This window comes from Mus caroli, unplaced genomic scaffold (assembly GCF_978045245.1).
Source record: "Mus caroli unplaced genomic scaffold, Mus_caroli_1 scaffold_9, whole genome shotgun sequence".
Lineage (NCBI taxonomy): Eukaryota > Metazoa > Chordata > Mammalia > Rodentia > Muridae > Mus > Mus caroli.
In genome coordinates, this window is record NW_028227264.1 from 17537538 (window position 1) to 17552618 (window position 15081).

The window sequence follows — 15081 nt, forward strand, 5'->3', positions numbered from 1 at the left end:
GGCGCTTCCGGGCAGACGCAGCTCTGCGTCGTCGGTTTTCCGGCCTTTCCCTCAGTGAGAGAGCTTCTGGCGTGCTCTGGGCCGCCGCCTCAGAAGGAGCCAGGCTCGCTAACTACGGCTCAGAAGTCGGGGGACATCAGTCTCGAGTCTTCTTCTAACAAAGCCGAGCCGCACAGCCCTTCGGGGCCGGGCCCCGCCCCCGCCCTTGCCCCGCCCCATGTCGGCTACACCTCGCGAGACCGGGCAACGAGACTTCCCAGAAAGCCTTGGGCTACACTCAACCGCGGTTCGCCAGCCGCGCCTGGGCGGGACGGTGGGAGGGGCCTGTCTAGCGATTTAGCGGCCTGGAAGGCCACGCCCCGAGTCGGAAGTGACGGAGCCGAGCTAGCTCGACGAGGCCGCCTCTATGGTCTTCCTCTCCTTCTGGAGTCGGTAAATGGCCGCTGTGTAGTTACCACGGAGAACCCTGCGCGCACATCGTGCTTCGGCGTGTCAGGTAGGCCTCGCGCCGCATTCGAGTCACTCGAAAGGAGAAAGCCGAGGCGACAGGGCGGTTGGGTATGGACAACTCTGACGCGTGGTGACGGGTCGGCGGCGAGAACGGGGACCCCGAGCCGTTACTCGTGCGTTTTCCTCCTCGCTCCCTCGGGTCTGGAACGCGCCGCGGGCCGCCGGGGTGGGGGATGGGGAGCTGCGCCACCAGCGGGCCGGGCTGCGAACCTGGCTCGGGGCCGGAGCCCGGGAGGCCTCGGCGTGCGCGTGCGCAAGCCGATCGCCGACCCTTCCCCCACGGCCTCGGCCGGGACTCCTGCGCGCGCCCGGCTCAGGGCTCTGCGCACGCGTGCTTTTTTTCCCTTTCTTCCCTGCCATTGGCAACGCCGCCGCGTGTGTTAGTTTCCTTGCTTTGCTTGTCGTTGGCCTTGGGGGAGGCGTCTTCCTTCCTGGCCCTAGCCTTTGGGAGTCGGAGGAGATAACGGCGAGCTGCGACAAAGTTAAGCAAGCGGAATCTGCCAGGTCGTGCGTGGCGGTTAAGCCGCCTCCCTCGCCTCTGTGGGGTACATATGTCGGTTTAGGCCAGGCTTAATTAGATGAAGGCTTTTGATTTGTTGCTTGTAGCAGAAACCTGGGTGTTGGCGCCAAAGTTTTTCATTTTGGCTCCTTACCAACTCGCTGTTGTAGACGATCAGTAGGTGCGTAGTTCCTGTTTCTAGCGGGATTCGGGTCTTAAAGGATGCGACTAAGAGAGGGGCCCTTTCTCAGTAATCCAAGCGCTGACATACCTTTTTTTTTTTCCTGTTTTTTTTTTTTTTTTTGAGACAGGGTTTCTCTGTGTAGCCCTGGCTGTCCTGGAACTCATTTTGTAGACCAGGCTGGCCTCGAACTCAGAAATCCGCCTGCCTCTGCCTCTCAAGTGCTGGGCGTGCGCCACCACCGCCTGGCTACCTTTTTTGGTAAGAGTTGGCACACTTTAGAAATTGAGGATATTGGCAGCGGTGATTGGTGGGATAAATGGGTGAAGGAAGAGGGTTATAGTTCTGTCACTCAGTGCTGGCCTTGAACTCCCAGTTAATCTCCTGCCTTAGCTTCGGGAGTGGTGGGATAATATTTTTTCGTCACTTCTTCGGACTTCTGTTGAGTTTTAAGATTTGTTTTCTTGGTCTGGGGAGTGACCAGAATATTGGATTTCTGTACCCTAGACGATCTTCTTGGGCCCAAGTGGCTTCGAACTACGGGTTCTCCATGTATATACGTGTTTGGGTTATAGATGTGCAAATTCATGCCCAACATATTTTAAGTTTATCTAGTTAAAGTGAGGACCTGTACTTTATACCTTTTGTTTAAATTTAAGTTTTCTATTAGAATTTAAAAGGAGAAAAGAAATTGAAAGCGAATATACCTAAAACCGTTAGTCACTTCAGACTCACATCCTGTTGGTACAGCATATATATTTATATTAAAAGGGAAGCGTAGAACAAAATGTCTTGTCCTCACTATGAGCTTGTATTCTGGATTAGCCCTAACTGGGATAGTTGGTATTGTTAGGCAATAAAGAACCTTTAAAGACTTACAGTTTATTTGCATTTTTTGTGTGATTCTAACCAAATTCAGGGTAGTGTGATGGGAAGGATGTCTAAAGTCGTTTTTAGTAAACAGCTGAGATTTCCAGTGTTGGAATAACAGGCTCCAGCCACCATACATACCCAGTGTATGTGGTGCTGAGAATCAAACCTGGGGCTTTGTGTGTGCTGGAAAGCTTTGTCAGCTAAGCATATCCCCTGTCCTAGAGTTGACTTTTGTCTTAGAAAGCAGTAGTTAATTTTAGGACTTTGAAAGCCGATCTGGAAAAGGCACTGCTTTTTAGGCTAGTATCTAGTTGAATTTGTTGAAAAACTTATTGTGGGGAGCAAGCAAACTAAACTGCATTAGATTATCTGTGATGTAAAATAAGTGGAGAAAGCTTTTTGCATTTGTTTATAGATCTTTTGATTGGTAATTCCCAGGAACTGTATTTGAAATCATTGATGGAATATCTGCTGTGTAATTTTTATGATTGGTTAATGAGAGAATCTAGAAGACCAGTATATCTCTGGGTAGCAATTGTACTGGTTAATAAGAGAATATAGAAGATCAGTGTATCTCTGAGTAGTAATTGTAAGTGGTTGTGGTTGGAGGATATGGGTTTGTGTGTTGCTGGTATCTAGCTTCTAAACAATCTTAAAAATATTGAGTATTTGAGTTATAGGCATTTAATATTTTTGACTCAAGATTGAAAATAAGTCTAACTGTGAACTTCATAAGTAATAGTATTGATCTTACTTAATGTCTTGGGACTTTTTTTTTATAGATTTATTTATTTATTATATGTAAGTACACTGTAGCTGTCTTCAGATGCACCAGAAGAGGGTGCCAGATCTCATTACGGATGGCTGTGAGCCACCATGTGGTTCCTGGGAATTGAACTCAGGACCTTTGGAAGAGCAGTCAGTGCTCCTAACTGCTGAGCCATCTCTCTAGCCCCTGACTTTTTTTTTTTTTTTAAAAGGTTTATTTTATGTATATTAGTACACTGTAGCTGTCTTCAGACACTCCAAAAGAGGGCATGAGATCTCATTACAGATGTTGGAAATTGAACTCGGGACCTCTGGAAGAGCAGTCAGTGCTCTTAACTGTTGAACCATCTTTCCAGCCCAGTTTAGGGCTTTCTAACACCAATTTTACTTAATTCATTATTTCTCTATTTTTGTTTGTTTGTTTGTTTGTGTTTGTTTGTTTTTCAAGACAGGGTTTCTCTGTAGCCCTGGCTGTCCTGGAACTCATTTTGTAGATCAGGCTGGCCTCGAACTCAGAAATCCGCCTGCCTCTGCCTCCTGAGTGCTGGGATTAAAGGCGTGCGGCACCATGCCCGGCTATTTCTCTATTTTTGTAGATGGAACCCCCAAAAGGTGTAAAATTTAAGACTACATAAGCCAGGGAGTGGCACAGCTTGGTTTAGAATGTGCTGTGGTTCTTAGTTCATTCTTTAAAAAAAACCAAAAAACCAGGGTGATAAGTAGCTGGACCAAACTAAAAGTGTGTGACTAATCTATTTTGCTTTTTATTATGGAAGGTTTTTGGTACAAAAGTAAAACAGCCGGATATATTCGCTCAAGCCTATAATCCCAGCACTCAGAGGCAGGCTGGAGGGTCTTTGAGTTTGAAGTCAGCCTGTCCATAGAATGAATTCCAGGACAGCCAGGGGTGTATAGAGAAACCCTGCTTCAAAAAACCAAATAAACCAACAGCTAAGATAATTAAGTGGACTTCCATATTCTGCTTATTTTCAGAATTTTGTATTTTGTTTATTCTGTGATACATTTTAAATCAAACTTACAAACATTTTATTAAACATCCCTGGAATGACTTTTATAGAATACTTGTTAATTCTGTATTGAAAACATAGGAAAAAGCTTAAATAGACAAGTTTTTGAAATTATGGGTAGCCTGTAGAAACCCTATAAAAAGGCTAACCAGAAATTATAACTAATGGCAGAGCACACACCATGTGCCGGCTTAACCTTTTCTATTTATTATTTAACCATAAACTTGCAAATACCTTATTTTATACCTATAGAAATTAAAGATTGAAAGAGATCAACATACCAAATGTTGAGCTGTCATTTAATGAGTGAATATTAGCTATGGTGTATTTTTCTATTTTAAAAGATGTGATGGCAGTAATTTGCTTTAAATTTGGGTGCTAATATTGCTAAATGAAGACTAATGTTTGAAATTGTAAGCCAAAGAATCTACTTTGAGCAGCTTTGTGTTAGTTTTTTGTTTTTGTTTGTTGTTTTGTTTTTGTTTTTTAAATTTTGTTGTTTTTGAGGCAGCTCTAACTGATTAGCCTTAACTAACTGAGAGCCTTCTCTATGGACTGAACTGGTCTTGAACTTGTTGGGATACTCATGTCTCTGCCTTTTGAGTCCTGGGACAAGAGACTGGATTTATAGATGGGATACATACAATGCCTTTAAAACATTTTCTTTTTCTTTTTAATTTTTTGAGGTAGCCCAGGCTTTGGAAGTATTTGTCACCACACTTGAAGTCACTTGTTTTCTAGCCACTTTTACACATTATTCCAAAAAAGGTTCTAAGATATTTATGGATTCATTCATTCATTCATTCATTTATTTGGCTTTTTGAGGCAGGGTTTCTCTGTGTAGCCGTGGTTGTCCTGGAACTCTCTGTAGATCAGGCTGGCTTCCAACGCTGAGATCTGCCCAACAGAGAAAGTTTGGCATTTGAAACTTTAATACTTGAGTTTTAGCCATGTAAGGCACTTGTTAGTGTAGTGCAGAAAATACTAGCATTCTTGAGATTTCAGTCAAATTCTGGATCAGTCTTCTTATAGTCTGTGACTGTATATGCTAAAAACCACAAACACATCTTTCTGTTTTGCCCCCAACATGTCCACCTCCCAAATGCTGTTAGAATTTGGGGTTTCCATTTAGTTTTTCTTTCTTTGGTGTTCCTTGGTTGTTTTTGTTTTTGTACCAAAGCCCACTTGAGGTTGGTTTTGGCTTCACAACTTTGTAAAATTTCCCAGTTGAAAGGCAGTGACTATTTAAGGGATATTATTGTTATTATTTTTATTTTTTGGTTTTTTGAGACAGGGTTTCTCTGTGTAGCCCTGGCTGTCCTGGAACTCACTTTGTAGACCAGGCTGGCCTCAAACTTAGAAAGGGGGATATTATTATTGATTGACATGTTTAATTTTAACTTTTTCTTCTTTGTATTTCCAAAATAGCATTTTAAATTTGATCATTACATAGATTTATGTATTTTTATTTATGAATACTTTGAGTGCTAGGCTGTTAATGCCAGCTATCCTTGTTTAATTTCTGTTCTTATGGCTTTTTTAATCTTTGCATATATCTGATAATCTCTGAATATTATTTGCAGTGTTGTAACCTTTTTAGTACTGATAACTGCATAACATTTAATTAATTATTTTTTTTTCTGAGACAGAATTTCTCTGTGTAGCCCTGGCTGTCCTGGAGCTCAATTGTAGACCAGGCTGGCCTCGAACTTAGAAATCCACCTGCCTCTGCCTCCCAAGTGCTGGGATTAAAGGCGCACGCTACCACCTCCTGGCCTTGGCCTGTTTCTTAGATGGTTAATCAGATTCTTGTGTAAGACTTGTTGTTACTGTGCTTGCAGTTGAAGGAATTCTTAAAAGTTGGTTTTCGATAAAAGAAAGTTTTAAGAAAATGGACAGAGTATTAAGCTGTTGTAGGTGTTAGAAAATACAGCATTATTACATACATCATTATATACATTATTATTTATAGCATTATTATATACAGCTGCAGGCTGTAATGACATTTGTTCTGTAAAGGTCAGGTGACTGCAGTTAAAATTCAGGTATCAGTTACCTGATACTCTGCTGTGTTGTGACTAGAAAGGTTTTTTTTTCTTCCTTTTTTTGACAGTTGTGTTTGTGGGATCTCTTGTAGTCTAGGAGCTCCAAACTCACTGTATAACTGAGGATGAACTTAGACTGAATCTCTGCCTTTTTGCCCTAATTTGTGGATTATAGGTGTTCTTGTTGGTTTAATTATTTTAGTTTATGTTTGTCTGCATGTAGGTCTGTACCAGGTTCCTGCTTGTTGCTTTTGGAGGTCTGAAGAGGGTGTCAGATTCCTTAGAACTGGAGATGGGGATGGGCGTGAATGACCATTCGGGTTCTGAGAATTGAACAGTCCCAGCAGAGAATAGCAGCTAGTGCACTTAACCGATGAGCCATATCTCTGGCCTCTTTTGTCACATAGGCTGTTGCTACATCATAGCTTAGGCTAAACTCAAAATCACCTTTCTCCTGTTCAGCTTTGCAAGTGCTAGGATTGTTTGCCACCATGAGCTCCTTAGTTAAATTGTTATGATCAAACGCTTATTGTTTCCCAAGTCAAGCAAGGTACATGCCTATAATTTCAGTACTGGAGAGGTCAAAGTGGAAGAGGTCAGTTTAGGCTACATAATTTATTGGTATACCCAATATGTGTATTATAACCAATGCATATCTGGTTTACCATAAACTCAAACTTCTCTTTTTTATTTAATTTTTGCTAGGTATTTGAATTTAGAGTTTAGTTTCCCATAACATTTTCTACAAGAAGAATCTTGGCAGTATCTCAAAGACATCTGACTTCTGGATCCTGCATAAAGCCCAAGGTAAAAGACATTTATGTTCTCTAGGTTTTACTTGTGACTAAATTGAGAAACTTGACTGTCAACCTGAATCAGATGAAGTGATTAAGAGTGTTAGAAACTGGCCATGGAGGTGGCTCAAGAAGTAGGGTTCTTGCCTAATGAGCACAAGGCCCTGGGTTCAACCCCAGGTACCCTGGGGGGCATTTCTCTCTTTTTTTTTTTTTTTGGTGCGGAGTGTGTTGCCTTCTGTAAATTCAGATTTTGAGTTAGTTTTAAGAAAAAAAATTTTTTTTTCATTTCATTGTATATTACCTTTTCCCCACTTCTAGAAATACTTTGTAAGAAGGCTTAGGACACAAAATGCCATTTAGAAACAAAACAACCACCACTGCCATCCTTTGAGACAAGGTCTTGCTGTGGAGCCCTACTGAGTACCTGGTACTGGGATGACACACCTTTCTCATTGTGCCCAAGTCATTTACTTGCTTAGCTTATTTTGGTTTTGTTGTGACTATAACCCTGGCTGTCCTAGAACTCATGTGTAGACCAGGGTAGCCTTGAACTCAGAGATCCAGCTGCTTCTGTGTTCCCAGTATTGGGTTAAAGGCCTGTGCCATCACTCTTGGCTAACCTTTTTATCTTGTAACCTCAAACTCTAAACAAATAAGTACCTTCAGAATTATTTAATGATATGTGAGAAACACAGGCCTTTACAAAGTTAATAAATTGAGTCTTATGGACATGATTACTTATTTTGACTAGTAGGTTAGAAATTAGAAAAATTACACAATTGGATCTTGACTTAACATGGAACTGAGGTGGTAAAATGGCTTAGCATTAGGAACACCTTCTGTGCAAGCTTTACCACCTCAATTCAGTCTCCTGTGCAAGGAGGAGGGACCCACCTCTCTAAACTTTATACAGTCTGATTTTTCACATCTAGACTGTAGCATTTTTGCAACCAAACACACATATATAACCACACTAAAAAATAACTTGGGTCTGGAGAGAGATAGCTCTTACTGCTTTTCCAGAGAACATGGGGTTCGATTCCCAGCATCCACACTTCCGGAAGCTCACAACTACCTGCAGTTCTAGTCCTAGGAGACATCACTCATTTCTGGCCTCAGCGGGTAACAGGCATGCGTGGAGGCAAATCACCCACTACATAAAATATACATTTAAATAAATGAATTTAGTCTGCAGTTTCTCCTACCCTCTTTAAGGGCTGGGAAACAAACTCCTTACCTTATACGTGCTAAGCAATCCCATACTTGGTTCTTATTTTTTAATTCTACTGTAAGAAAGGAACCTACGCTGAGTGCTTGCTAAACAGGTAGTGCTCTATTGCAGAGCTGCTGTATCACTAATGCTTTCTTTCCTTTTGCATACCAGGTCTTACTAAGAGCCCAGGCTGCTCTTGAACTCATGTTAGCCTATGTAGGTTTGAACTTGAGCTACTTTCATTTCAGTTGTCTGAATAAGAGTGCTGGTCTATGTGGATGACTAAATTTTTTTTTTAGCAGTTTGAAATAATTTGTAGACCCTAAGAAATAACTGAAAAAGCCAGGCAGTGGTGGTGCACACCTTTAATCCCAGCACTTGGGAGGCAGAGGCAGGCAGATTTCTGAGTTTGAGGCCAGCCTGGTCTACAGAGTGAGTGAGTTCCCAGGACAGCCAGGGCTACACAGAGAAACCCTGTCTCAAAAAAAAAAAAAAAGAAATAATTGAAAAAAACTAAAAAGTCACTTGTATGAAAATACATAAATACTTTATCACCATAAAATATATACTAGTTAAATTATATATGTCACTGGTTTATTTGCTATAGAAAAATTAAAAACACACAGAGAAGATGCTGCATTAAACAGTGACTTCATTAACTTTGGTACATACTATAATTCACAATTACTTTCTATTGCTATCATAATTTGCGTGTATACTGAGTAGCCACTTAACAGTGTAATGCTGATATCTTCATGTGAGAGTTTTCATTAATAATTTTTGTATTGCAGGGTTTTTTTGTTTGTTTGTTTGTTTGTTTTTTGCAGCATACAATACAACTATAAATGTGCCAAGTTTGTTATCAGTAAGGCTTTTGGTCAGCAGTAAGTTATAGTATTTAAGTTTTGGAACATTCAGAGGTTAGTTGTATATAAATTTGCCCACCTGTTGGTTATTTTCCATGCTGCCTACTGTTTATGGTTCAACTTACATGGCAAAATAAATGTTTTCTTATTTTGTGCTCTACCCCCAGCCCCCAATATTCTTCTTCTGAATCACTGAAAAAAGTGTGAATTTGGTATTTACATGTAATGATTTACCACATGTTTAGAATTTTTTCAGGAGAAGCACATTTTATAAATCAATACTGTTACTACTATCTGCACTAGTGAGGTCTAATTGAATCAGTGTTTAGTAAAGTGGTGCTGACATCTTTTTTGTAGTTCTCATATTTCTTATGTTCTCTTTAATTCCTTTATCTTTTGTTGTTCTTTCTTACCAGCAAGATACAGGGGAGCTTGGCATTGCCCTGCAAGTCCCAGCTGTTAGGAGGCCTTTAGTCACCTTTATACTAGAGGAGGAGACTATATAGTGCACATTGAGGCTTTTGTATGTGAGAAACAGTTTAGTGCTTTAAGTCCATAAAGCACTGTGATGACCGATTGGTGAGGTTTCTTTCAGTTTATTTGTTTTTAAGAATTGTACCAGTTTTTTTAAAATGTTTTATGTATGGGTGATTGGTTGCATGTTTGTTGGATCCCTTTACGGGAATTTTGAATTGTTGTTGGTTGCCATGTGGGTGCTAGAAATTAAATTCTAGTCCACTAGAACAACAACGAGTGCTTTTTGCTTTTTTTAACTGACAAAATTTCTTACAGTATATTCTGTGTATTTTTCTTTCTTTCTTTCTTTTCTTTTCTTTCTTTTTTTTTTTTTTTTTGAGACAAGGTTTCTCTGTGTAGCTCTGGCTGTCCTGGAACTCACTTTGTAGACCAGGCTGGCCTCAAACTCAGAAATCTGCCTGCCTCTGCCTCCCAAGTGCTGGGATTAAAGGCGTGCGCCACCACCGCCCGGCTCTGTATATTTTTTCATACAGTATATTTTTTCTTTCTTAATGCTTTTCAGATCCTTTCCACTTTTCTAACTTACATTTTTTCTTGCTTTTTAAAACAAACAAAACCAAACAAGAAACACAAAACACTTTCACAAAAACACAAATCAAAATTAGCAAGCAAAAGACTGCTAAGACAAAAAAAAGTAGCCAAACAATGCAAAATGAGACAAAAAGTCTACACAAGACTTAACAGAAATTCATATTGTGCTGACTTAAGTACTCTCTGGATATGGGGCATGCACTGAGTGAAGTGTGCTTAATACACTTATTGAGACTCCATTGGAGAAAATTGATTTTTTTTTCCCCCTTTGCTAGGTGGTATCACTCGCAGATAGCTTCTTGGCTGGGGTGGGACTCTTCCTTCCTTCTTAGTGTTGGGACCCTGTCTTAGAGAGTGCTCTTAAACCACTAAGCCATCTCTCTAGTCTGTTATTGTGCCACTTTTTAATGTTCTTCAGGTTTCTTTTTTTCTGTAGTACTCATACAATTTTATCTCTTTTACATGTGAGGTAAGTAGACTTTTATATTGGGCATAGAAAAAGATCTAACACAACTGTTGTCTGACATTGCTCCGAAGTTGGTTGGTGCCTTTGGATTGAGGTGCATAGGAGTAAAGTTCATGGAAATGTTTTATCTTGAGTATTTAGTACCTTACGCAGGTGAAGGTGGCTTTTTTAGGGATAATAGGCCTGTTTTATAAGTATTCCTTTGAAAAGAATGACTTATAAAAAATCCAGCTTAGATCTGGAAATAAGTAAATAAATATCAAAATATCTTTTTGTATTAATTTAACTGATGTTGCTTTCATTTGATTAGGAGAAAAGAAATGGGCCGCTCCAATTCTAGATCACATTCTTCAAGATCCAAGTCTAGATCACAGTCTAGTTCTAGATCAAGATCAAGATCACATTCTAGAAAGAAGAGATACAGGTGAATTAATGTGTTTCTGGTGCTTTAATAGTGAAGTAGTAGTTAATGATCAGGTCTGCTGTGTACAGGTACAGTGTATGGCGGCGTACTCATGCCATCAGTGTACCGTTCTCAATACAACTCTGTGACTTGGACTTGTTGTCCTCATTTAGAGGTGAAATTGAGAATTGTCTTAAGTTGTAACCTCGTTATCAACTGCGACTTATGATCTGAGATTTACTGTATGGTGTTAATACATGATGGATTTCTTTGTTTCTTTACATCTTAAGAGATAAGCTGGATGTTTTACAAATATTTTTGGCACTGAATCATATTCATTATTTTCTGGTTTTTACTGAGTCTGGTTCTTTAAAGGATAATTTCCCTCCCTTTTTTATTTAACAATGATATTTTTCTTCAAATAATAATATCCATAGCACAGAGAGTAGGAGCCTATTGAGAGTTAATACCAGTGTGTAATTTTTCTCCATGTGGTCAGCTTTGCTGAGTATCAGTGGCTTTTTGCTCTGTGTAATTTCATGTAACCCCCTTTCCCTATTAGCAGTACATGGTGTCATTTAAATTTCTCTTAGTATGACTTTTAGTGATAGCCTAGACGTTTTATACAATATTGTGTTGGATATATTGGTACCCTTTCTCTCATTTCCTGTGCCTACTTTCCCAAGGCCTCTCATTCATTGCTTATCTTAGACAAAAGCTTTAAACATACCAGAAACAGTAAACTTTTTCAAACATTTTTAAGTATATAATTTTACCTTGTATATATGTTTTATTCAGCCAGATGTATTTAAAGTGGTAAAATGAAGTATTTTGTTTTTAAAAAAATTGATACTTATTTCATTTTTAGTTCTAGGTCTCGTTCCAGAACATATTCGAGGTCTCGTAGTAGAGATCGTATTTATTCTAGAGATTATCGTCGAGATTACAGGAATAATAGAGGAATGAGACGACCTTATGGGTACAGAGGAAGGGGTAGAGGGTATTATCAAGGAGGAGGAGGGAGATACCATCGAGGTGGCTATAGACCTGTCTGGAATAGAAGGCACTCTAGGAGTCCTAGACGAGGTCGGTCACGGTCCAGGAGTCCAAAAAGAAGATCCGTGTCTTCTCAAAGATCCCGAAGCAGATCTCGCCGGTCTTATAGATCTTCTAGGTCTCCAAGATCATCATCATCTCGCTCTTCATCCCCATATAGCAAATCTCCTGTCTCTAAAAGACGAGGGTCTCAGGAAAAACAAACCAAAAAAGCTGAGGGGGAACCCCAAGAAGAGAGTCCTTTGAAAAGCAAATCACAGGAGGAACCAAAGGATACTTTTGAACACGATCCATCTGAATCTATTGATGAGTTTAATAAATCTGCTACTTCTGGTGATATTTGGCCTGGCCTTTCAGCTTATGATAATAGTCCAAGGTCACCTCATAGTCCTTCACCTATTGCTACACCACCCAGTCAGAGTTCATCATGCTCAGATGCCCCCATGCTTAGTACAGTCCACTCTGCCAAAAATACCCCTTCTCAGCATTCACATTCCATTCAGCACAGTCCTGAGAGGTCTGGATCAGGTTCTGTTGGAAATGGGTCTAGTCGATATAGTCCTTCTCAGAACAGTCCAATTCATCACATCCCATCCCGAAGAAGCCCTGCAAAGACAGTCACACCACAGACTGCTCCAAGAGAGGAATCTAGGGGGCGGTCCTCTTTTTATCCTGAAGGAGATCAGGAAACAGCAAAGACAGGAAAGTTTTTAAAAAGGTAAGAATCCAAAGCAGTGCATTTATATTATAGTACTAAATTAAAAATAACATTGTGCTTTGTATTTAACTGTTCCTGCTTGATAATTATAGTTTTTAATTATTTAAGTGTTTTGATGTTTCTATTCTTTGTTTTATTAGCCATTTTCGATCAGTTCACAACTAGCAGTTATAAACTAGGAAAAAGGCCTTGTTTATAAAGGCCTAAGATAGCCAATATTATAAACAGTTTTGTGTTAGAGACTTTCCTTTTTGCTTTAGAATGTGACATTTCAGAAATAGTATAGTCATGTTTACCTGTTATGTGGTAATATACATAGTCTAGCTCTTAGTGCTTTGTGAATTCTTCCTGACTTGGGAAAACATCCTTATTTCTCAGTGAGTCTAATGGCATTTTAAGTACTTTGTTTAAATTCTAGTTCCAAGCATTACAGAAAGTAATGCTAGTAAACTAATGAAAATTCAGTTGTTAATAAGTGGAACAGGTATGCTGCTTATGATTTTTTCCCCCTACTATGCAACCTGGAATTTTCTCTACTGAATTGATGAGTAACTTCTATTATTACCAGAAGTCCTCTAAAGCAGGTGTCGCCCCCCCCCCCCCCCCCCCAAAAAACAGGGTTTCTCTGTATATAGCCCTGGCTGTCCTGGAACTCACTTTGTAGACCAGGCTGGCCTTGAACTTAGAAATCCTCCTGCCTCTGCTTCCTAAGTGCTGGGATTAAAGGCATGTGCCACCATTGCCTGGTCAGAGCAGATTTTATACAGACTATTTTTTGATAGAGGTAGAGTATTAAATACTTAACGTTATTCTGTGAGGTCTTGTTTATATTGACAAAGAAGATAAATGAGGTAGCACACACCTGTAATCCCAATGTTAGGGAGGTGGAGGCAGAAGGCTCAAGAGTGTCCACTTTAGAGAGTTTGAGGCTAATCTGCAGTTCATGATGTTTTACTGCAAAATGCAACAAATGAAATCTGAAAATTTAAGCATAAATACAGATTAAAATTTTAGTAGGTATTTGTATATCTATTAGTGGTTCCTAGCTTCAAAAAGTTAAATTTAGACTGTATTTTATATCAGGAGCTCTTAGAACTTGGATGTGTTAGTATAAAATTGTGGCGGGTAACTGTATAGAGTAGTGAGTGTTTTGTGTGAGTGTTTTTAATGGTTTTAAAAATAAAGTTAAGTTTCAGTAATGTCTTTTTGTTGGACCATACATTTAAATATGCAAGTTATCTATAATGAGTGCAATCTAGAGTTACTGTCCTCTTCTTTGCTTATTACAGGTTCACAGATGAAGAGTCTAGAGTATTCCTGCTTGATAGGGGTAATATCAGGGATAAAGAGGCTCCGAAGGAGAAAGGGTCAGAGAAAGGCAGGGCAGATGGAGATTGGGATGACCAGGAAGTTCTAGATTACTTTAGTGATAAAGAGTCTGCAAAACAAAAATTCCATGACTCTGAAGGGGATGACACAGAGGAGACAGAGGATTATAGACAGTTTAGGAAATCAGTCCTAGCAGATCAGGGGAAGAGCTTTGCTGCATCTCACCGGAATACTGAGGAGGAAGGACCCAAGTACAAGTCCAAAGTTTCATTAAAAGGCAATAGAGAAAGTGATGGATTTAGAGAAGAAAAAACTTATAAACTGAAAGAGACTGCATATATAGTCGAAAGGCCCAGCACTGCAAAAGACAAGCACAAGGAAGAAGACAAAGGCTCAGACAGAATAACAGTGAAGAAAGAAGTGCAGTCACCGGAGCAGGTAAAGTCTGAAAAGCTCAAAGAGCTCTTTGATTACAGTCCCCCTCTACACAAGAGTCTGGACGCACGAGAAAAGTCCATCTTCAGAGAGGAGAGCCCACTGAGGATCAAAATGATAGCCAGTGATTCTCACCGTCCTGAAGTCAAACTCAAAATGGCACCTGTTCCACTTGACGATTCCAACAGGTAATTCCACATTGGTGCCTAGTAAGTAATGTAGAGGTACTTAGTGATATTCCTTTTCTACACATCCAAACCAATGGTGTATTGTGTGTGTGTGTGTGTTTATTTTTGATATATTCTAGACCTGCCTCCTTGACTAAAGACAGGCTACTTGCTAGCACGCTAGTCCATTCGGTCAAGAAAGAGCAAGAATTCCGATCCATCTTTGACCACATTAAGCTGCCTCAGGCCAGCAAAAGCACTTCAGAGTCATTTATACAACACATTGTATCCTTGGTTCATCATGTGAAAGGTATGCTTGGTATATGTAGTATCATGAAATAAGCTTTTCTTGCATGCAAAAAAAGGTAGTTAATTGAATAATAGCTATACTAACTGAGCTAGCAGGTAGTGCTATTAGTACTATTAAATATTAAACATTTGGAAAATATTTTGTGGAGAAGATAGAGTTAGCATTGAGCCTAATAAATATAAGACATAAGATGATCAAATGGCTGAAGTTAAAATGTGAAAATCAGTGTCACATAGAAGTGTATGATACACATTTACTTAACTTTGAAAATGTAAGTGTCCTATTGCATGTGAAAATTAACTGTCAATTGTATGCCTATGACTTGCTGACTCAGGGTGGATAAGTGTAT

General features: G+C 39.7%; 1 protein-coding gene across 6 annotated transcripts in view; it reads left to right on the top strand.

Annotated features, from left to right (window-relative positions):
- Positions 1-232: 232 nt before the first annotated feature.
- The window catches only part of Bclaf1 (BCL2 associated transcription factor 1), a 30872-nt gene continuing 16023 nt past the window's right edge, over positions 233-15081 (top strand). The window contains exons 1-6 of one of the 6 annotated variants that reach the window (XR_015048374.1): positions 233-496; positions 6610-6711; positions 10625-10738; positions 11586-12491; positions 13781-14443; positions 14563-14732. Coding sequence is in view for 5 of the 6 variants with exons in the window: in XM_021173726.3 (XP_021029385.1) it covers positions 10635-10738; positions 11586-12491; positions 13781-14443; positions 14563-14732 (1843 nt within the window). In the remaining variant the exon portion in view is untranslated. Of the gene's footprint in view, positions 497-853; positions 1015-6609; positions 6712-10624; positions 10739-11585; positions 12492-13780; positions 14444-14562; positions 14733-15081 lie in introns of those variants that run through there. The other 5 variants (XM_021173727.3, XM_021173726.3, XM_021173725.3 and 2 more) reach the window with 5 other exon arrangements.